Here is a 23,917-nt window from a genome sequence, read left to right as displayed (position 1 = left end):
AGCTCACTTAAAAAACCATCTGATCGACGTGGAAAAATGGTTTGCAGATTGGCGCATACAAGTCAACGATCAAAAGTGTAAGCACATTACGTTTACACTTAATCGGGAAACCTGCCCACCACTGTCCCTAAACAACAAACAAATCCCCCAAGTCAACGAAGTCACCTACCTGGGCATCCACTTAGACAGGCGGCTTACCTGGAGAAGGCACATTGAAGCGAAGAAGACCTCCCTAAAACTCAAGGCCAATAGTTTCCACTGGCTCATCAACCCTCGCTCACCTCTTCCGCTGGAATACAAAGTTCTACTATATAACTCATGTCTAAAGCCAACCTGGACGTACGGGTCTGAACTTTGGGGGAACGCAAGCAGCAGCAACATAGAAATCATCCAACGTGTGCAGTCGAAGATACTGCGAACAATAACGGGGGCCCCCTGGTATATTCGCAACGCAAACATCCATAGGGACCTGGATATAAAACCCGTCAAAGAAGAAATTGATAGTAAAGTTTTGAAATACGAAAATAGATTATCAATACATCCAAACCAACTAGCCAGGCAGCTCAGGCGGCTCAGGAGCCACTCTCGTCTACAGCGCAACGACCGCCCACTCCTGCCCAATTGAGGGCTGTTGACCAATTAATAATCATCATAATATAACAAATAAATAATATACATTAATAATACATAGTATAGGTTAAGATCTGAATTCTTATTGTAAGTCTCTTCAAGAGAAGATTCAATAAATAAAGATAAAGCTAAAAAAAAAAAAAAAAAAAAAAAAATAAACCATAAGCTCACGTTTGGCCACGGTCGCAGCGAAACAAAAATGTGTACAGCTACACTGCAAACAAATTAAGTAAAATAATAAACACCCTTTAGTAGAAAAGGTCGAAGCACTTTGCATAATATCTGTTTATCTGCGTATCATAACTTTTGCAAATATTCTGCCTGCAATTACTAGGCTCGCTCACCAAAATGACTAACTAATTTATAGATTTTCCCTCAGTGCACAGAAAAAGTAGCGTTTAATAAAGGCAACATCTGAGCCGGGACACCGATGACTCCTACTGAGCCTGCGACTGCTACTTCGACTGAGCCTGATGCTGATAAATGGCCGTGGGCGTGACCCAGCTAGTCTTTGATTAGCCTGACATGACCCAAAAAGAGGATGGCAGCGGCACCACGACTCCGGGTTCAAATGGAAGTGGCACCACAGTCGCTGCAATTAAACTGCTGCCAGCCAGCGGACAGTGTCACCGACTCCCGACTGCCGACTGCCGATTCCCGACTCTTTGCTCGCCCGATGAGGCGTGCAGCATTTTGATGGGCGAACACGTAAGCTTGACAATTCCAACTCCACGGAGTGAGTGGCAGGCAAAGCGGGGCAGAAGGGGCAGGAGGGGCAGGGGGCTGGCCGCACATATTTTATTGGTCCTAGAGATCTTTTCGGAACGATAACAAGTTTTGATTTGCTCGCCGAGGCAGCCGAAACGGGTTATGATTGACTGACTGTCGGACAGGCGACATTGGCAGGCGGATAAGCCGCACGGCCGTCTGGAAATGGGGATTTCAAGTGATTCCAGTGCCCGTGTGCCCCGGCTGCCACGGCAGGCCGACATGGTTTGTTGTAAAATTAATGACCCTTATTCTGTATTCAAGTGTTATCGAAATGATTGCCAGTGCACGTAGACCTCGGCCTATGGACGAAAATATGGGCTTGGCTGTCCTCTGTATTGCCAACAATAAGTACGCAAATATTCGTGTACATGGAAATGGGTTTCTTGGCAGCCAATTAAAGAGTAGGTTTTGAGGGCCTCATTAAAAGCATTCCAAGAGCCATACATCAACGATTCTGGCTTGGATTGTAAAGTATTACAATATGTCATGTAGTCTGCAAGTCAGCCAGATAGGTTCTCAATTCTTTTTCTTGTAAGTTCCAACACTTGTTTATGATTTATTTGAATCAATCACGACTGACTCTCTAAACGAATCTGAAATTAGCCACCCCAAGGTCACAGTAAGTTCGCCTATTTCTCACGTACCACGGGGCGTATGAGCAGCGGGTAACCGCCGTTTCGACACCCAATTTCGCTGCAGCCACATGTTGCATGCCGACACTCGCTCTCCGCCGCCTTCCGAGGCGTTGCCTCGTGTAATTTGCTGGCCAGATAAGTATCTGCCGCTTATCACGATGTCTTGAGCATTAACTGCCGCCTAGCTGCCCGACTTGCAGCACATCCACTCCTCCGCCGCCGCCACTTCCCGTCTTTCCGACTTTCCGTATCTGCAGCTGTTGATGGGAATAATTTATGTGAAGGTTAGTGGCGGCCTCGCACGGAATCGCCGGCGAATGCAGGTTGCCCCACTGAGCGCGAAGTGCGAGGTGCGATGTGTTTGCTGTGCACACAGATTCCTATATATTCGTATATATAGTATAGAGATCCGATCCAGCCCAGCTGGGGCACTTACTTTCACAAGTCAGCACGTGAGCAGGCTGCAGCTAACGGGCGCTCATTGTGCGGCTGCCTGACCTCATTTGTGGGCGCAATTTGCTCGGAAATCTGCTATACAAAATCTGTGGCAGGCGGCCGGCAGTGGCGGTGCATTCATTAACAACAAATTGTGCCGAAACTCGCCTTAAATAACATTTTATGTTCGCGCACTGGCCGAGATTCCGCTGGACAGCAAGCGCCTGCCCGCATTTTCATTACTTTATCTGTTTTTCATCTCGAGCCGGTCAAGTTGGCAATTTGGCAAAGCGTGAAATGGACAGACCGCAATAGCCAGCAACAGCCGTATCTCTCCGCGGAGCAACAATAGCCGAAACTGAGCCGCAGCGCGCCACAATGGAATGGGAATAGGTGCCGTGGAAGCGGCACGCCGTTGCATGATCATAAATCTGCAGGTAGACAATAAATGCAATGATCTGCGCCGCTCCCCCGCTCCCGAAAGCCCGGTAATACCCCCTTACCGCTCCAAAACACCGCTGACTTTATTTGTGCCGAGAGTTTGCACTAGAAATGTCAGCGTGGCACGGCACTCGTACCCTGTAATTGGGTTGAGGTGATTAATCGCGGTAATTAGAGCATTACCCATGTAGAACAAGTGCTTTTCTGGTGCTTAATAAAAAGTTAACATCGCAATTAGCACGGTATTATTATATCTTGGGATCTTGATAAATGTATTTCCGTTTTGAGAAGACCCCTTTGAATATAGTTCTACTTTACAGATAAATGTATTTATCATTAAATTAAACCTAGATTTTTAATAGAAAAAGTTTTCCCAACCTCTTCTAGAGGATATCAGCAGTACCAAACGATGCCCTGCACCGATTTTGGAGGTTTTCATTCGGCTGTGATTCATGTGCTCGGCCGCAGGGCATAAATCAGGCGGCGGAGGGAAGTCCGAACGAAATGCAGCAGAACGGAATGAAATGGATTGTGCAAATGCCTGCCAAGTTGAGCCGGGCTTACCAGCCCGGTCAGTCAGATGCTTTGGGCCAGGTTCAGCGGACCGGGCTAAGCCGGGACTCCGAGCTGCGAGCTACGAGCTCCGAACTGCGAGGGGCGTGGCGAGTACGCACCTGCGAGGTGGGAACGAGGTGGCCACCAACAGGTAGCCACGAGTATCCACCTCCGGGGGAGCCAGTGGCATGCCAATGAGGCGGGCGCACGTGCTTTATGCTAATTACTTGCTGCGAAATCGGGCGTGGGCCGCTCGAAGTCGGGAATCGACCCAGACGCCTCTGGGTTGTTAAAACGCATTTGGAACAGCGCTCAAAACTTGTTTATTTCAATAGCGTCGTTGTTTTTCAGTCCGTAATCTGTTTTATTTACACGTATGGAGGTGGCTTACATGTGGTTTAATTAATGCGTTCGCGATTAAAATGTATACGTTACGAGATGTCGTGTGTGCTTTATGGCTTGTAAAGCCAGCTAGCGGGTAATTACCGCCTGACGGACAACGCTGCGTATGCTCAATGTCCCGCTCAGTGCAAATTAACATCAAATGTCAGCCGCGTGGCTGTAGTGGCAGTAGTGGCAGTAGTGGCTGTGGTGTCTGCCGTGGCCAACTGATTAGAGTCGGAGCCGTGAAGCGTTCTGGGATGTCAGCTTATGGGTAATCATGTGTCCATGGACCCCGAGTGGCTCCGAGTGCAGACTCCGCATTAGCCACGCTCGCGGAGTTCAAGTTTAACTTTTGCGAACGCTCCGCACTGCTTTTAATTAAAAGTAATGCCTCCCATTTAGGCAGAATGCTTTCCTCCGCTTTTCCTTTGCCGTCCCAGAACATCCCGAACATCCAGAGCATCGAGAACAAGGAAAAGGGGCGGCGTTTAGGACACACCCATTCCGGCATGCCATTCTTTCACTGCGGGTCCCGCGGTTATTTATTTGATGGCTTTGGCAGCTAGAGACCCGGTCCGTCAGTTTTTCTATTTCTCATTTTTGTTTCTTTTTTTTTTTTTTGTTTTTTGGTCAAATCACAGCGGGCGTCGGGCATTGATTGTTGTTACTGGGAAGCCGGGAAACTGCGGTAACCATTCCTGAATTATGCTCTCCCCAGCAGACGAGGCGAGTTTAATGCTCGGAATATGCAAAATCATGAGTCTGCGTTGATTTTAAATTGTATCATTAAAACGAGAACCCGCTACGAGCGGCGGCGGTGGCGTAGTGAAAACCAAACCAAACCAAACCGAACCACACCGAAAATCCCCTCCCTAAAACCGACTTCGGCGAGAATTTTGTGTGTTTAACTTTTTTCTCCTATTTTTTCCGGCTCGTTCATTACACATTTTGATTGAACCCTGCCTAGTTGGTAGATCAATCAATTTTTTCTTTGTTTCCCTCGGCTTGCTAATAAATTGCGGTACGGACACAGCGGGGCCGAAACCGAAAATAAACAAATTAAACATTTTCTGGCCGTGGTAGCAATTATGTAGCTCGCTTCTTTCTACGCTCACGCTGTTAATTCAATTTATTTTCTGTGCCTAATTAAAGAGGCGAACGGGCGATGGATATGTTTGATTTGTGACTGGGAACGGCCAGAAAGAGTTGGAAGTTAATGGAGACCATGACAGGATATGTTTAATGAATTATTAATTGACTGTATTCGCCCGGCAGCTGCCGAAGAACAAGTCAAGATTTGGTTATTATAAATTCTATTGATGGAAAGGTACGCAAATAGAAACTGAGATTCATAAGAAGAATAACCTACCTATGAAAATAGTTTATTTATAGCCACCATTATAGCTTACAATCACTGATAGTTTAAGGGCTGTGTGTTTCATCACAGCTCTCGCACCCAATAAACGCATTGAAAAGTGACATTTGGGGCCGACAGTCCTGTGCTCCAGTTCTCCGATCATTTGCATATCCATCCAAGTGCCCCACGAATCGGTGCTTATATGCAAACGACAGTTGTTACAATTTATGGCCAACTTGGCAACAGCAAAGGCAACAACTGCCATTTCCAAATAATTGTTTGTGTGCGCAGTTTTTGCCGTTGCCGTTTTGCGCAATGCGAATGGAAATTTTTCAAGCGATTCAAATTACTGATATTTTCATCGATGCATTTGACACATCGGAGCACGACGTGAAATTTTACCCTCGCCAGCGACTCGGGCTGGAGTTGGCCGGAACTGCAGTGCAACACGTCTGAAAGTCTGAAAGTCTGAAAGCATTCACGCAATCGCCATCTCGACTCAAAAGTTGCCAGCTATAAGCTATTAGCAGCTCTCATTGTGGATTTTCCTCCTCGCTTCTGCTTCGGCTTATGCTTCTGCTTTTGCCACTGCTACTGCAAAGTTTTCCCTGCCGTTAAGTCATTCTTGAGATACTCGATGGCTGATTTTCCACTCAAGTATGGCCGGCATTGTTGTTGCCGATGGCAATTGATTGCTTGAGTCATAGACTTTGGACCACAACGGGTTTAAGTCCCGATGCAATAGCACTGCGCTTCTGGTCGCTCGAATCCCAGATACCCTTTTTGTTGAATACCCTCCTGGTGAACGAGTGACAATGGAATACTTAATTTGCGTTAAATCGACAGCAAACGCATCAATCACATTGTAATGCGATAAGGGCCGCCTGCTGTTCGGCGCTCTTTGAACTGCCTTCATGAATCGAAAGCCCGAAGTAAGGGTATCGCCGCCTCGCCTCTGTTGGCCATTCAAAGCACTCGTTGCAGTATGCTTGTCGCCAAACCGGAGCAGTTGCCTGCCTGCCCCTCGGCTCCAGTGGCAGCGCCAACAAATTGCCACTCCAAAGGTGTTGGAGTCGCTGTCGCCGCCGTCGTCATCATGTTTGTTTGCCTTTTTTTGGTTATCGCTGACACAACAATGGGTCGTAGCTGTTCGACGGGTAACGGAACGGGGCACACCGGGGGAGAGGGGTAACGGGGCGTATACGTAATATTTGATTTTCTATTGCAAATGCATCGGCAATTTGCGCCCGGAGTTGATTGAACTGTCAATCGCCGGAGGGGCATTGCGATACAGTTTCGCTAATTTTTGCATGTCGGCATTTATGAAGGCAAATCGGCCATTTGCCTAATTAAAAAGCCCCACTGCAGCTTGGCCAAATGAGGGGAGAGCTCGGATTGGGACAGCCTGGTTATAAATATTTTAATAGGCTTTGCTTTGCGAATGGCTAATGGCACTGGAGTCAGGAATCGAGAGTCGGGAGTTGGGACTCGGGGTGAGTTGGTGGTCAGCTCGTAAGGTAAATGACATTTAATTGGCCCACACTCGCCGAGGGGCGGAAATTGACCAATTGACATACATTTTTAAAGAGCCAGTGCAGGAAAGTAATTGCCGTTCATTGGAAACCATTTCTATTTTCGACCTCCTGCCTCGATTCCCATCGACTTTATTAAATATTCAGACTGCTGGCTTCTGCGAATTTATGATTTCTTTTAGCCTGCCCCTTCCCCTTCCCCTTTCCCGGACAATAAAAACGGGAATAGCCCGGCGAAAGAGAATAGCATCACGTTCCACAAGACACAGCTAACTATAAAATTACACCAAGATATCCGAGGCAAAAGGCAAACAAACAGAATCATAAAAAAATGCCGCACTTTTCCTTTGGCCTGCGAAAGATTTTGCAATTTATTTCGTTGGGATTATTTCTGTATTTCTGTATTTTTGAGTCATGCCCGGCGATTGTTGAGCGAAAAAGCGAAGCCAAAGTTGCGCAAAAAGGCCAAAAAGCAGAAGACAGACCAAAAGGCAAGGGGAAACTTTTATTACACCAGATCTAACGGCAGTGGGAAACGAACGGCCCCCTTTGACCCCTGCCGGTGGTGGGAGCGAGAGGGGAGAACGCCGGGATGGGACTGGTGTCAAGGTTAAACGCCTGTCGGCACGAGCGCAACCAGAAACACGGTCAATCGCAGATATATCCAGATATCCAGTGGAGCCGGGCGAACCCCTTTCTCCTCGCAACTCCCCACAGTCGCCGCCAGAAGTATTCGCACTAATGCGTCATCATAAATCCTCGGCGCAAATGAAATTTTCGTGTTCGGCTGCAAACGACGGTGCAATTTATATTCATTAGGAAATGATCGGGCGATCAGTGAGAGGTTCTCAAACCCAGAGTCCAAGCCATGGCTCACTGCCTAACTGTTCTCGCCATAGACTTTTATTGGCCAAGTGGAAATCGCAAATATAAAAAGCCCATTACAATTATTGAATAATTGCTGGCTCCAAGCCATAAAGATTGAATTTAAATGCCAAATTATGCAGAACATTTGTGTTGTGATTATCTAATGATATTGGACTAGTTAATTAAAATTAATGACACACGAACTTACCTAAGAAACCAAACTATAATTTATTCAAAAAGCCCAAGAGAAGTATTGAAAATTTAAAGACCATTAGCGAGGCAGAAACTATTCTTGAATGGAATATACCATTTTGTACCCCGAGCAAACAAAAACTGAAATTATGGCTTTCGCAGCCAATACGTTTATTTGTATTCGAGTTCTACGAAAAGTGACCGACCAAGCTTTTGAAGCGTATTCCTCCTCCAACATCAAGATCTACCCTTGTTTATTTTAGAGACCAGCGCTTGCTAATTTAAATTTATACCGCTCGTAAAACATTTATAAACTCCGAGCTGCCGAGGAACTGCTGCTCGTGGGTGGGCGTTCGAATAAATCAAATCTGTCTAGCAGATAACTGGAAACTTGCTCTGGCCTAAGCAAACTCCGGCCCGAACGCGTTGGCCAGAACCGAGAAGTCCGTTTGATGCCAGCTGTCAATGTCGACTTGCGATGGATAAACCCCCGGTGGATCGGTCGAGCTGGCACATCGTTAATCACTGGCCCACTAATTGATTTTTCAACTGCATCCACAGACACGTTTCGCCGGTTTCCCTGCCCAAATTAGAGGTGCTTTACACTTTTCATTTCGCCTGCAGCGAAAGTGCTGACCGTCGGAGATTCCTCAAGAGTTCTGGGAACCGACCAAGTCGAGCGGGTCCAAAAATCCAGGCAGTTAACGAGCTATTGAGCGCTTGGGCAGCTGGGCAGCTGGGAAATATTGATAACCGTCGCCTCTTTTCGCGGGCGAGAGTTTGTGGGTTAAGGGGTCGATTTGGCAGCGGAAGGCGGCTCTCAAGCGGTATTAGTATGATGAGTGGCCTTTCGGTCTAAACATAATCATTAGTATATTGCCCGAGATGAAGCGTGACTGGGGGCTATTTAAGACTTAATTTTCGGTCATTCTGCTTTACGACTGCTCTGCGGTTTCCGATTCCCTTTCTTCTGATTAGCTCTAACTAGAAGATGTTTTCCCCGATGCCGCGGCTCGGTTTTACAGGAAATCGTTAGCGAGCGGCGTGCCTTAAATAGTTTCGCCCCACCCTCGACCATTCTGCTGCATTCTGCTGCAGACACGATGGCATTTAAATGAAACGCTGCCAGAATTAGAACTGTAAACAACATGTGTTGAAATGCCTAATTGATTGACTTGACTCAGCGGCACCTGACTGCTGACTGGTTGCACGAAGAGCGGGGAAAACTGGCTGGTGGCTGTTGGCTGGTAGCTGGGAAAATTATGGCATTGGCATTCAAAGCGGCATTTGACGGATTCTCAAAGACGTTTGATCGACGAGCGAGTACGATTGCAACTCCGAGTTCGGTTCGCGGAAGAATGCAATTAAGGCACTTTAATGATGCGCAGTTATTAAATCAATTTTCCCCAACCTGCCGTCCACAATTTATTACTTAACTGCTCCTCCAGCTGGCTCTCCGCCATATTTATGACTTTGCATAGAGTGCAGCGGACAACGGGCCTTCCAATTACGGCCAGCTCCAGACAATGGCCCGTAAAACATTCTAACACCAATCTCCGAGCGGCTTCAATGGCTTTCTGGCTTTCTGGCTTTCTGAGTTTCTTGTTCTCCTCGGCAGCCAACTTTCCAATTGGCAATAAAGCATGCGAAACCAATAGCATTACCTCTTCCATTTTTTGTTTCGTTATTTGTTGACCACAAACTGTTGATTACCAGGCCGAGATACTGGCCTTTTCACGCGCCCTCCAACCGCAGAGAGCCAGCCAGACACAATGGGGCTTCGGAGGCGTTGTAAGAATGCCCAAAAAAGGTATCGGCCTTTTGGCCACAGATACCAGAGTTCGGGAAACCGGGCTAGGATGCAGGGGCCTGCACTTGAGCGCCTAACGGTAGTTCCAGCTAACGAGCTAACGTAAATTAAGATCGCTTGTTCTGTACTTTCCCGCTCTTCTCGGCTCCTGGCATCGTCTTTCGTGGAACAAAAACCAAATGTGCTCGGCGGCAAAAAATAGCCAGAAGTAAACAAAAGATTCAGCCAGAAACAACAGAGCGCACTGAAGAGTTTGGTTGCGGAGGGTTGGGGAAGGTGCTCCTCTCGACTTACTCGTGTTTTCCCAAAAACGGAGAGGCGAAGACCTCAGACTTCAGCCATCGGACTGCACTCAACGCCAACGCACCGGGTACGTGGATGCAGATCCCCCGACCCAGTTTTCCACAACCACATCCACATCACATCCACAACCACATCTGCATCGAACTGCAACTCCAGATACACACGCATCTGCGGAGTTTCCAGACTCATTTGCATGTGGGCAGTGGGTCAGTGACTGGCGGGAAATCTATCTATCAGTCAGCCCAGTCGACGTTCTGATGCCTGGTGGGCAGTTGGCGGAGTTCTCCTCGGATGGATGTGGCTTTTGTCTAGTCACCAGGCCAGATGCCCCCGCCCCTCCGATCGATGGAAAAACAAATCGCAGTTTCCCCACCCACAGCGCCTTTTCCCGTCTGCTGAGTTCCACAAAAGTCTTCATCGGACTTCTTCGCCGCAACCGTAATAAAGAACTACACACCGTATACAAATCGATTTCACCCAGTTCTTCTCTGTTTTTTTTCCCCGAGTCTCTTACATGCGCACATATTTTCTTTTACGGCCATCCGTTTCTGCTGTGTTCTGTTCTGTTCTGGCTGAAAGACCCATAAAACTATTGCCCCGTGGATGCGGGGAAATCTGCCTTGCAGAGCGGCAGAGCGGCAGAGCGGCCCAGCCCAACTGAAGTAAGCAGGATTTTCGGCCAGTCCAGGTGGTTGCGTGCAACATGCGCACCGTTGTCATAAAAGTTGCCACTTTATGGCTTACTTATGAAAAAAAAAGTGCCAACAACTGACAGGGGAAAGAACTGAACCGAAAGCGCTGAAAAGCGCACAACCTCGAGTCATTGCCATCTCGCGGCGGAAACAGACCTAATGATCAATTAGCTCGAATCGCGCTGCCGTTAGCTTCCGACTTGTCCACTGGGAGCGTCCAATCGCCGGTCGATGGATGGATGGATGGATTGGATTATGGGCCCGCGGAGCTGGCCATCTAATGCGCAACTATGCGTCACTGCAATTAACCCGGGCTCTAATTGGGGATGGTTAGCTGGGCATAAAATGTGTGTTTTAAGGCCCATTACGGATGGCTTCCTGTCGCAGGGAACTGCCTTCCACCGCCAATAGAAGCCCAATAGAAGCCGAGCCGAGCCGAGCAGTCGGAGCTGTCAGAAGTGGCCGTCGCATGATGATTGCGCAAGCGACACATAAGCGACTGCAACTCCCAGAGCCCAGATCCCAGATCCCAGCTCCCAGATCTCGACTCCGAACTCTCGGCTCAACTCCCAGATCCCCAAGCCACTGCCTTAATTGGAAATTGTTGCAGCAGAGGCATCCGCAGCAGCACCGTCAAGTGTTCTAGTTACGTGGCTGTCGTTTGCCTTCAATCTTTTGGCGCTCGGCGCTGCAATTGCATCACGCGAGGCAAGAAGTGAGTCGCGCTGCCAACTGCCAACTGCCAACGGGTTTGCTGCCATCTATCTCCTGCCTGCGCCTCCTTGGCTACTTTCTAAAGCCTTTCCCCGCCGCGCCAGCAGCCAAAGCTACACAGTAAATATTTACTATAACAATATAGTTTTAGGATTTGCTTGGGTAGTTATTCAAAACTCTACTCTGTGAAACTGCAATGGTTGCACCGTAAAGTAAGGCCCTCCAGACCTGCGATCTAGTTTTCCAACATTTGTTTTTCCAAGTGTACAGCTTCTCATCTCCTCTCAGCCCGGTTCACTTGGTTAGTGTGCGCAGTTTCCCCCTCGATTCTTTCTTTCGGTTTTCCCCCGTTTCAGTGTTTGTCTTTTTTGTTTAGCGCCCAGGTAACTGTTCGCAACTACAACAACCAACGGCAACTCGAGAGCGGCTGAATGCTGATGTTGCAGTTGGGAAACTGGTGCAAGCTTGCTGCTGCGTTTCAGCTCGGCTGTTGTTCTGCGGGGCTGCAGAACTGCTGCAAATTCGCAGTTAGTTCTACTGTTGTCCGCCGTCGAAGTTGTCGTCGTCGTTGTTTCTTTGGGCTTTGATTTTGCTGCTGCTGCTGCTGCCGCTGTGTATGACATTACTTGTTCGCTTTTTTCCCATTTTCCCATTTCCTCCCCGCTCCGAATTGGAAATTAACGTGCTACAACTGGGCTACAGGAGCCGAGCCAAGCAAAGCCGAACTACTGCAACAGTGAACAGCCCTTTGTTCTTAAAGTTTTTACAGAAATTAATTAAGTGCCTCGCTGCGAGCGGGGGATTTATCGAGGTTGTTAGGAAAGTTGCTGCTGCTTTCGCAGAGCTCTGCTGCTAGTTTTGTGTCACATGAGCCAAAAGTCTATAAATTTGCAAGAGCCATAAAATTAGCTCGTAAAGTTTTGTTTTTAGTACAGCCCCCATCCATGCACACATCCAAATACACACTCGCACACACATACCCCCATTTATAATGTCACTAATTAAAAAGGCGGATACAAACCTGAAGTAATTTGGAGGGGCATTATTTTATTGCTGAAGATGGGAATCAGCCGAGTAGATTTACGACCCTCGCCAGTGATTAGCGATATGAGAAGTGGGTAGCAGCCTTTAAAGTGTCTTGTCTTTGTGCTTAATGTGGCACCCGAACGAGCTGCCCCCCTCTTCCCCAACCAATTTCCCTCCAAGAGGCACCGTTTATGGCCATCAAAGAACCATTTATAATCGAAACAGTTTTGTCAAATTTCGATTGTTGGGGCCAGGCCAATCCTTTTGGCCGGGGACCGCTGACAGCTGCCGCTCATCGCTGATGGATGGGCGTTCTGCAGCTTTTGGTGGGACGACCGCGACTCGCGGCTTGGCTTTGCCGCGATTAGAGGCGCTGAAAGGGTTAACCAGCGAATGGGAAGGGGGATTGGGGGATTGGGGGATTGGGCTTTTATCAGCAATCTGTCAGTGGGGCAAACATCATCATCGCCATCCGCATTTGCGGCAGCTTCAAAGGCGGCGACATCTTCTGACTGACTGCGTGGTCGGTGTTTGCGTTGAATTTACAAATTACAACTAATTAAAAGTTGATGAGTCTGCGTGAGTGAAATCAAGCGGAGCCATCTCCCTCCCCCCCAGATGAGGAATTCCCCTGGCACTGATAAGCAAATGAGGAAGTCAGGAAAATTCCTTGAAAAATTGTATTTACTTTGTGTTCACTTTTCCCCACTCCGGCTATTTGCGCAAGTCATTCCGTGTCAGTCGAGCGTTCTGGTTGCCCGTGATGTCTGGCTGATTTTATCGGGGGAACTATGATGGGGCAGTTGGACGCATCCGCTGCACAACATTGTTGTACAGGAAATGTTTTTGTCCGAGGTGCAAACGAAAAATTCGCATGCAAAGTTACGTAGCTTATGCTACGTACGTAGCTATCAAACCAAATTCCCACTCACATCCTAAACTAATAAAAGAAATTTCCCTAAAATAAAAAAGCAATCTAGAGCTTCGGAAAGTTTGCCATAAAAATATTGCCAGAATAATTGCGCAAACATTTGCCATGGCAACTGCTAAGATTTCCATAGAAAAAATTCTTTTCGCTCCGCTCAAAGAGAAAAAGTAATTGCGCAAAATGAAAACATTTTTATGCCGATTTGTGTGGGAAAGAGCAGCGAAAAAATGATTATGACGTTGACAATGACAACGGCATCAGCAACAACGACAGCAACATCAGCAGTTAAAGTTGCTGTTGCAAGAACCACAATGCCGCAATTGACTTATCCGCACAGGGAGAAAATGTTAAAATTTGTATAATGGATTGCTTAGCACAAAAATTTAAGAACAATTTTGGATTTGATAGAAAAAAGCTGATCACTAGACAACATTCACAAGCTGCAATTTCATTTTCCAGAACACTGACAAAATTGTTTGAAGTAAAAGTGTTATTTACAGCGTAGTAACATCTTTTGAGGCACTATTATTCAATAATTACTACCGTGCTTAGCATATTTTTCAGTGCAGCCAGCCCACAGAACTTTTTTCCAGGCAGTGAATGAAATAGAAGAAAGAGCCAGACAGTTAGGTTATCGCCACTGCAGCTTCATAATTAAATATTGTCAACATGGAAGCTGGTTGCAAGTCGCTGCCGCAGATGTGCCGCTCCTTGTGGCCATGATTCAATTCCTGCAGCTGAGAACTGCGAGCGGCTTGATGGGCACCGCTTGGCCGACAACAGGAAGTGCGAAAACTATTAGTGGCACTTATTTATTCATTAGAGCCAGTTAGAGACACCCAGCTCGCTGTGTGCTCTAATTATGCAGATCGTTGGGGCCGAGGCTGCAGCAGCTGGCAAGGGAGGTGGGTATTCGGATGGGAATGGAGATGGAGATGAGGATGGGAATGGGGATGGGGATGGGGATGCATCAGGATGCAGGCACACGCTGCTCATTTCGCTATTTGCACATTTGCATAATGACGGCGGGATGTCAATGCACTGCGGCTCCGCTCGAGTTCAATGTGCGTGATGAGTTACACTCGTATGTGTGGCACATAGGCGTTCCCGCTGCTTACCTGCTTGAGATATCTTTATGGGGGCTTCAAACCCGAACTCGCCGCTGGAGTTTTTTGCCTCGCAATCACTGGCTTATCAGCACTCACAAATCAGAGCGGATGCCGAAATATTTATAGGGGGAACACACTTTATGGCTAGATGTTGATTGTATGCAAAAATGATATTTCGAGGGGGGAACCCTTGGCTCGGTTTTATTTTATTCCTCCGGCTTGCGCCACATGGGAGCGATTTCCGAGGAACGCCCGCTCGGAGGACACACACTCTTCACCAACAACACACACGCCGGGCAATAATAAAAGCGTAAATGCTTATTTATTTGCAAGTCGTTCGCAAATGCGCTCTTGTATAATTTATGAAGACCGCGCACACGACGTCGACAAGCTCCAAATGCGAAACAAGAAGACGAAGACCGAGCAGCCCGGGCCCGGCAACAAAAAAAGGCGAATCGAACTTTTATTTGGATATTCTTCCGTTGATGGGTTTTTGGAATCGGTCAAGGGACCGTCGTAAAAGGGCCCGTATGGGCCTGGAGTCACTTGATTAAATTGTCCGCTGGTCAGAGGTCAAAGTTGGCGGAGCAACTGCAGTCCATCAACCACAACTGCCGAGTGCAGTGCCCGAAAAACCGCTGGGCTCGCAGTTGGCCAACCGATCAAGCGCACAACCGACCGACAAAAGTCCGACAAACCGACGAAAACCGAGACCAAACGTGTGGCGACTCCCGATCCGAACCAAAATCCAGAGTTCCGCTGCAGCGTGCGATACGTGCGACGGTCCAACAGCAACTGCTTGGGAATCCGCTTGGAGCCGCGCTGCTGAGCCCCCGGGTGGAACCTGTTTTGCGTGGACCGCGAGTGTGGATGGTGTTGCTCCACGGAGTGGAGTAGGCGGCCACTTTTGGCGCCAACTTTGGAGAGTTTCGAATGCCGGCTGGCTGGAGAGAGAAAAAGAGAGAGAGCTGGGGCACGTGGGCAAATGGTTCCCAGTTAGGATGGGCTTAAAGCTAAATCTAAACATTAAAATATATTACAAGTATTTATTTTGGATAAAAGTTCTCAGTTGCTATGTTATAGGCACAAGCTTCACTTTTATTAGCTTTTAAAAGTCAATATTTTTTTTGGGCTTGTACTAAATATTAAGAACTATGCAAGTAATGTTTTCCAAGTAAATGAAAATATTTTTAAATTTTATTTTCCCCCTTTATCTGCACTTTCCTTTCCATGTGCATGTTACGAATGAGTGGAGCAAAACAAACCGCGGGATGTGTGTTGGAGAGTTGGAGAGCGCATGCGCACACTGGGAGCAAAAACTCTGGAAAGAGAGAGAGAGATTGGAGCAGCAGAGAGCAGTGAGGCCGGCGAAGACCACGAAAATAAACTCCACGAAATTGACAGGGGCGGCAGTTGGATTTGGATGAGTTCTTTTGGGGGGAAGAACACACCAGGGGAGGGGAAGGGGGTCGACTGGGGTTAGTCAGCATCTGCTTTGTATCTTGCACGCCGAGTGATAGCTAAAGATACATTCCGTCCCTCATCCACGGGCATTAAGTGCGCTTGTAGCTGTCTATCAGCAGAAATCACCCCATAGAACGCCGCTGATCCGCTGGAAAAGTTCTCCCCGGAGATCCGGGGAGCGCTCCTCATGCGTCTGCAATTTGCAAACCGCAAGTGGCCGGGACACTCAGGAATGCGCGTCCCCCACCAACGAGAGCCAGAAAGGCACAGCTCCAAGCACACACCCTGCCTATCGATCAGTGGTCATCGGCTGCGGAATTTCCAAGGAAATATTTATCTACGCTAATTTCCCAGCTAAACTTGGGCAAGTGCCCAGGAAACCGCATCATTGGCCGCCTGCAATTCGCCGCTCGCGTGCCAGTTTGTTGCAACATTGCAGCATTGCAGCATTGCAGCATCGGAGAACGCCTCCAACCTCGTCGACTTCCCATAGAAAAGTTTCGGCTGTCCACTTTTGTCCAGCGGCCAGAGATTCCTCCACCTCCTGCGAGGTCTTTGTGGCTCTGTGGCGTTTGGTTTATGGTTTATGCGCCGCCGTTTTTGGTCTATTAAAATGATTGCAGTATTTACGTAGCGCTTGCCAGCCATAATTTGTATTTGCTGTGCTCATCATCATCATCATTGGGCTGCGGCCCAGCCTCCTCCTCTGCGGTTTCTTGGCCTCCCTGCCCCCTTGGTTCCCCCAGCCCTCCGGCACTTGACCCTTCCTCGGAGTCTAAGCTCTTCTATTGTTTATCTGCACCGAGCCAGGCCCAAAACCAGTCTGGGCCCAGTTCCCAGTTCGCAGTTCCCAGTTCACAGTCTCCGTGGTGCGTTGCTGCGTTTCTGTTTCTGTTTCTGTTCGGTTTGTGGCCTTATCGCCCGTGGCGTCACTCTGGCGTACTTACCACGATTATTGATCGCTCAATACGAATTTGTGCTCCGCATGTTTATTTGTGCAGCTTAAAGATACTGCGACTCCTTCCTTGCATAAATATTTGTCACGTCGTGATCAATTACAGCTGGCAGAGCGGCTGAGCCGCAGATACGGAGTCGTTGACTCGCCGTGAAAGTTGGCCTGGGATCTAAAATAATAATATTTGTCTGCAGAGCCGGGCTTAAAACTTTCGGTTTCGGAGATGAGTGAGTGTGAGACTGGCTCCATTCAAGTGCCAGTTATTCGATCACCGCAGACATTAATGCACATTCTCAGGGCAAAAAGCGAAGAAGTAGCTGGCGGATTTCAAAGTCAATCGACACGCCCACCGAGGACATTGAACTGCGAGCTGGGTAACCGAAGGTGCACTCCAAAATATAATATTCAACACGTAAGCTAAGGGTTAGCAAAAGTCTTAAATCATTCATATTATCAAACCAAACACAATAAAAATATGTATACTTTGGTTTTAATCTCACCGGAGTTTATCATGGAAAAATTTGATCAGATTTGATTAGAGTACTAACCTTTTCTCTTTTCTTTCGGTGCAACATTAAATAACCAGTTTAGTGTGGCACATTTTTTGTGCGAACTTCCGCTTAGCAGGAACGCAACCAATTTTGACAGATTACAAGGCAGCGAGTCGGCCCGAAGGCATCTTTTTGGCTTTTTGGTAAGCCACCAGCCGAGAGCGAGGCAAGGAACCCTAATCAATGGCCTCAGTGCAGGCGATGCCATTGAACCACCGGCAATCGGCCCGAAAATGCAAACTGGCTCACCGAAATGGCCAGCAGCAGAAGCAGCAGCAGGAGCCGCCCTGCTGCTTTCAATTACGTGTGCTGGCTACCAAAAAAATTCAAGCAGAGCCAAACAAATTTATGGCCAGAACAGAACAGAGCAGAACAGAACAGAAAGGCTATGCTCAAGCTATGCATTTAAAACACAAAGTCCGCAGACGCTTGCCAACGATTAAGCACCGCAAATCAAAAGCCAGGCAAAAGTGCAAAAGGAAACCACGAGGAAACCCCAGAGAAATCCAACGCAAGCCCGCAAATGACAAATGTTTGCACTGAGAGTTTTGCCTGAAATGCAACAAGAAAGACCCAAAAAAGTGAAAAACCAGACGAAAACAACCATAAAGTGTTGAGTGCTGGCGGAAATCACTTGAAACCGAAAATAAATCAAAGGAAACAATAATGGAGCACCAGCAGAAACAAAGAAGCGGGGCCAAAATCGAAAAGGAAAAGCGGAAAATAGCGCTGCCAGCATCCGCTGCCCACGCAAACCCAATAAAAGCAGCGAGAATCTGCAGAAATAATAAAATAGGGGAAAAGCACCAGCTGAAACAGTAGTAAAAAGCCGAGCAGTAATAAACGAGCGCCGGGAATCAAATGCATGACACAAGTCCGCCAACTCGGACCACTTTCGCGATCTGAGGACAAGGACCCGTGTCCTTGTGAGCCGGCGACTCGTGTGATTTATGCTCCATTGTCCGGCGATGTCAACCTGCAAAGCGTCTGCGGCAGGTCTGGCCAGCCTTAATTGCTCTGGCGGTCAGCCACGCCCCCACGCCCTACTCCTGCCCCATGTCCCTGAATTACAGAGGCGACGACTATTACTCACCTCTTTGTACAGGAAAGATTCGATGTAAAAAACAAGGGGCGAGATAGGGTGTCACACCTGAAACGAGACTGCCATTCAATTCCGGGAATCGATACCAATATTTGTTGTACCTTTGTTAAATTAATAAGATTGTTTACTAGGTAAAATAATAAAATTGATTAATATGATACAAATATGATATACTATCTAAAATTGTATCATGCGAGGTTGAAACTAATCATCATTTTGGAGTTTTTATGGCTTTTGTTTTTTATATTAGCAACATATACAAACCCTGATCTGCCTCGATTACAGGTCATAATTAGAGAGCACTCCTCGGGCTTAATCTTCGGGCGGAGCGAAACGCTCGATTGCCATTTAAAGGATTATAATTTTTGCATTGCCGAAACTAAAAACTTCAGACGCAAACTTTGCAGACAGTTTTTGTGCCATTTAAACTCCCTTTTGGATCGGTTCGGAGTTTTTTTAAAAAGAGGTGAGCGGGGGGAAAGAAGGGAATGGCAGGACAAGGGGGATCCGTTTAGTTTTTATTCCGCCGTGCGGCGTTTGAATTCAAATGTGCTCTTAAATCGGCTTAGTTTTGCAAGCAGCTTTTATGTTCCAGGCGGCTTAAATTAATGCGCCAGCAGGGACTTCGTTCAAACAAAACAAAAAGCATTGGCGCACACTAAAATGAAGAATGGAGAAAGGGAGTGGTGGCAGCATCGCGGGTTTGAGTCTTCACGGAAAGGTGATTAAATAGTTGAACGGATTTTCTGCATTTATATGGCCGGTGAGTGAGTTTAATTGATTTCAAGTTGCCCAGCTACCAGCTAATAGCCACCAGTACCAGCTACTGCTGTTTACCTTCTCCGAGTGCCATAAACACTGGACAGCCATTGAGTTGGCTCTATCTAATCAACACCACTTTCACGCCCACTTTCAGTAAAAATCACTGCTAAGTGTTGTGAAAATGAGATTGTAAACATTTTTAATTTGCCTTGTTAGTGCTGAGATTGTTGTAAGGCGATTGGTCGAATACCCTCACTATCAGCTATGGGAAAGTCGTGTGGTTTATGGGCCTCGTTGAGGGTTATCTGCCAGCCAGAAAATAAATTCTGATACAATATGTATAGATTACAGGCCATAAAGTTCCAATCTTTATTGCCCAATTATTGATCTCACTATTAAATTGCTCAATGGGAAAGCTTTTGTTACAATAATTGTTTCCAAAAACATATACTGCGTTTTACATCTTGAAAAAAAATCTATTCATTCAGTATATGTGATAGTGTATATAGTAATTTTCTTAACATAATAGCACAAATATCTTTTCGTGAAATTAGTAGCAATTCTTATTAGCAAAGAGGAGTGTATTCAATGGTTCCTTTATCGAACAGCAAATGTTATAAATTAAATTTTCACCAGACTAGATGGACGGGTAAACACTTGATACAGCCATCCATTTGCCAGCTAAAGAGTACAATCTGCCGCGATTTTCCAACTACCTACGAAGTTACGGGCCTGCTGCACGTGGCACGTGCCTCCTCGTGATTCAGGAACTATCCGACTGCCAACGACCCTCTGGATGCAGACCGGGGGAATCGGAAGATGGGGTGTGGATGCTTCAGCAGTCGCAGCCATGCGTAATGCACTCCGGCGTAGTTTTGTTTGTGCGTCTCTGTTTTGTAGTCATAAATTTTTATGGGCCTCGTGAAGCGAACAGCAGGAGGCGGTCTTGTTCCTGGTAAAAGTGGACGAACGGTTGATTAAAGTGCTGATGAGGGCTGGAGAACTACGCCTTGAGATGCACACACACATAACTTTCCACAGAGCCTCTTCTGATTCAATACTATTCTATATCCCAGAGTCAAAAAACGCATTTTTGGAATACAATGCATAATATATTTGTTAAATGCTCTAATCAGAACAAAACAGTTTTCAATAAATGGATCTGTTGCCAACCAGTTAAAGTGTTCGGGTGACTGTTGACAAAAGTGCTCGGCGACATCCGTTGGATAGCAGGGGCTAATCAAATCTGATCTCGCCGAATTGCAGAAATATCTGTGCCGAAAATAGACCGCCAGCGAACCGCTTCTGATGACGGGTCATCATCAATTATGCGATTGGCTCTTTACCTGAAGTGCGACAGCGTATATCTTTGGGAGTATAAATAAGACCGACCGCCGACAATCGCTGGCGTTCTCGCCGGGCCACTTAATCAAAGTCCGGAGACATGAGCAAACATTTAGCCCGTACTCTCCGGCGGAGTGATAACCGCAATTAACGGCATTACACGGCAGGTGGGGGAAAAGCCGGCCACTTACAGGCGATTTTGGCCGGCAGCGATAAGGCCGAGAGCCACCCAACAATAATTGCCCGAACAAGCTGTCATGAGTGGCGAAGAATTAAAAGCCGCTCGCAATTAAAATAAATAAGTTAGTAATAGATATTACGTAGAACGAAGCGCTCCCCGAAGAGCCGAACCCGAAGCCAAAACCACCGACATCAGATATTCCGCTACTGGTTAACCGGACAGGCGTTTCGCCAACTTTTGGCCAAAAGTTAAATAGTTGATCGAGAAGGGGCCAAGCGGATGGCCGTGAAAACGCAGCGCGCGAAAAGAAAATAGCAAATAGCAAATCGTCGCGAACTCGCCGCCCTCCTGGGAAATTACTAATTGAGTCCCGTGATTCTGAAAAAACTAGTTGTGAAATATGAAACAGCGGAAAATAGACATTCGTGGAATTTTCGTACTCCTCAGCTGCTTGGGATTATCAACTGGATTTGGGGTGGACCTAAGTGATCTTCAGCAGGACTTGGGTAGGTCCTTGGGTCCTTATAATTTTTTTTAGATTTATTTCTAATGTTGGAACGGTTTTGTTAAGAAAAAATAATATACTTTGTTTTAACCAAACTTATCACATTATAAGTAATTTATTAGAAGAAATTTTAAATTTTAGTCAGAATTATAAATTTAATTTCAAAATTTAGTTGTTCTCATTTAGGGTAGGAATAGTGATTGGAAAACAAAAGAGATTCGATGACTTTCGTAAAAGTGATTTGCCTGTTTTGCACATTTTCAGTATATTGACATGTTACATTTGCAAATATAATTCACTTAATTTTGCCTTATCGCAGTTAGACAACGTTGATGTTAACTTTGTCCAGATTATTGTGAAATATCGAAAAAATTATCTGCACTTAAAAAACGTATCAATCAAGTGCAAAAATAGTCTGGCGATTTCAACAGCTCGTGTCATCTGCAAATGTCTATGTCCTTTTAATTCTAGTTAAAGTTCAGAGGGTAATTTTCCTAAAATTAAATGTTTGTAATTTATCGCTTTTACCAGCTGCCAATGGATCTGTTGTGCTGGCCCCGCTGAACAGCTCGGACGCCTACAGCGTGTCCATAAACCTGTCGCAGTCGACCGTGAACAACTGTCCTTCGCTGGAGAACGCGGCTTCGATGACGCAGATGGAGCTGCTCACCCGGCTGACTGCCAACTGCCGCTACGACAGGATGGTGCCGCCCACAGTGTTCAACGCGGACGGCGAGGAGGTGGCCATGGACATCTACGCGCGGTTCTACATCTACGTGATGAAGAACCTGGACTCGACCGACCTGCAGTTCATGGTGCAGGGTCTGCTGCAGCTGCGCTACAAGGACCCCCGGCTGGCCTTTGCCGACTACCTGCCCGGTCGGAGGCAGCCGATCATGGGCGAGGCGGGCATCAAGAAGCTGCTCTGGGTGCCCCACATCTTCATCAGCAACGAGCAGGCGTCGAACGTGCTGGGCACCAGCGCCAAGGACGAGCTGACCACCGTCTACCCGGACGGCACGGTCCTGATCTCCACGCGGCTGCAGGCCACCCTCTACTGCTGGATGAACTACCAGAAGTTCCCCTTCGACGAGCAGAAGTGCACCACCATGCTGGAGAGCTGGATGTACAACACCTCGCTGGTGGAGCTGCACTGGGAGACGGACCACCCCGTGAGCTTCGACGAGCAGCTCCAGCTGACGGAGTACAACCTGATCGGCTCGCTCTACAACGAGTCCATCAGGGTGTCGAACGGGTCGGTGATGACCCACGGCTCCCTGGAGGGCAACTACAGCGTCATCAGCTTCACCGTGCTGCTGACCAGGGAGGTGGGCTACTACGTCATCGACTACTTCCTGCCCTCGATCATGATCGTGACCATCTCGTGGGTGTCCTTCTGGCTGCAGGCGGACCAGACGCCCGCGCGCACCACCCTCGGCTGCACCACCCTGCTGTCGTTCATCACGCTCTCGCTGTCGCAGGAGAACGACCTCATGAAGGTCAGCTACGTGACCATGTCGGAGGTGTGGTTCCTCGTCTGCACCATCTTCATCTTCGGCAGCCTGGTGGAGTTCGCCTTCGTGAACACCATCTGGCGGCGGAACAACGACCTGCAGCTCAAGAAGCGCACCACCAAGTACATCGTGAAGTCCACCTTCGTCCCGAACCTGAAGAAGCACCGCCGGCACGGCTACCGGCGCACGGACAGCACCATGAGCACCATGAGCACCACCAGCCTGGACAAGTCCTGCGGGCCCAACAACACGGTGATCACCATCGAGACGCCCATCATCATCGGGGGCAGCCTCAGCCGCGAGGACTCGGCCATCAGCCTGGACGAGCAGGACGAGAGCTCCAGCTCCTCGTCGTCGTCGGGCGACTCCCCCAAGGAGAAGCCCGCCCAGACCTTCGCCACGATGACGCCCAAGGAGGTCTCCCTGTGGATCGACCGCAAGATGCGGTTCGTCTTCCCGCTGTCCTTCGTCGTCTTCAACGCCCTGTTCTGGACCCTGGTGTACTGCCTCTGAGGAGTTCCCCCGGCGGAGAGAAAGCCATTCTGTGATCCCGGAGCCCCCACCCGTCGCCTCACTAGCCCTAGTTCCCAGGGCGCGATGACACTTGCTTGAGGTTCGGCCGAGTCACCTACCACCAGTAGTAGTTTTTGCAATAAAGGTTTTTTAGCTGCGAACTGCGATCATTTTTAATGACCCCCTCCTCGAACTTGGAGCAAGTGTCGTTCGCCCTGGTCCACAAATCCCCGACAGGTGACGGAGCTCCCCCATTGGGCCGGGCCCGCGTGCTATGTAGTCCGTATTTGTTCTAATAAATTATATGTTTTGATACCACACCTCCCCCGACTCCGACTTGGGCACGTACAGATCTGATAAATACGCTCCTATTAGCGGCGGGCAGGCCATAAAACCCGGCCGATGATGGGGCAGTCAGGAGTTGCGTTTGTATCAATGAAAAAATCATAATGCCAGCACGCCCCACTGCAGCAGCTCGGTTCCTAATTAATTGCCCGTGGTGATGGGACTGTTGAAAGTCTAGCGGTGGCGGCTCCTCCGCGGAGTCCGCAGAGCCACAGCTTTTTCAGCGTTTTCAGCGAGCGGCTGCTCCGATAAATTAACGGCTCATGCAGCACGTAAATTGATTTTAAATTGCCTTATAAA

General features: G+C 47.8%; 2 protein-coding genes across 2 annotated transcripts in view; one reads left to right on the top strand and one right to left on the bottom strand.

Annotated features, from left to right (window-relative positions):
• Positions 1–15,164, bottom strand: part of LOC108086818 (hornerin) — a 53,164-nt gene extending 38,000 nt beyond the window's left edge. Inside the window, 1 exon segment of the mRNA XM_017183861.2 lies at positions 14,391–15,164. The gene's annotated coding sequence lies outside the window, so the exon portion shown is untranslated.
• A 5,871-nt stretch (positions 15,165–21,035) lies between these two features.
• Positions 21,036–23,577, top strand: LOC108086802 (pH-sensitive chloride channel 2). Its single transcript, XM_017183843.1, has 2 exons — positions 21,036–21,246; positions 21,777–23,577. The coding sequence occupies exons 1-2, from the start codon at positions 21,141–21,143 to the stop codon at positions 23,270–23,272; spliced, it is 1,602 nt and encodes a 533-aa protein (XP_017039332.1). The 5' UTR covers positions 21,036–21,140; the 3' UTR covers positions 23,273–23,577.
• The last annotated feature ends 340 nt before the right edge of the window (positions 23,578–23,917 follow it).

The sequence above is a fragment of the Drosophila ficusphila genome, unplaced genomic scaffold, assembly GCF_018152265.1.
Source record: "Drosophila ficusphila isolate 14025-0441.05 unplaced genomic scaffold, ASM1815226v1 contig_791, whole genome shotgun sequence".
In the NCBI taxonomy this organism is placed as follows: Eukaryota; Metazoa; Arthropoda; class Insecta; order Diptera; family Drosophilidae; genus Drosophila; species Drosophila ficusphila.
Note: the sequence above shows the minus strand (reverse complement) of the source record. Positions and strands in the feature narration are given on the sequence as shown.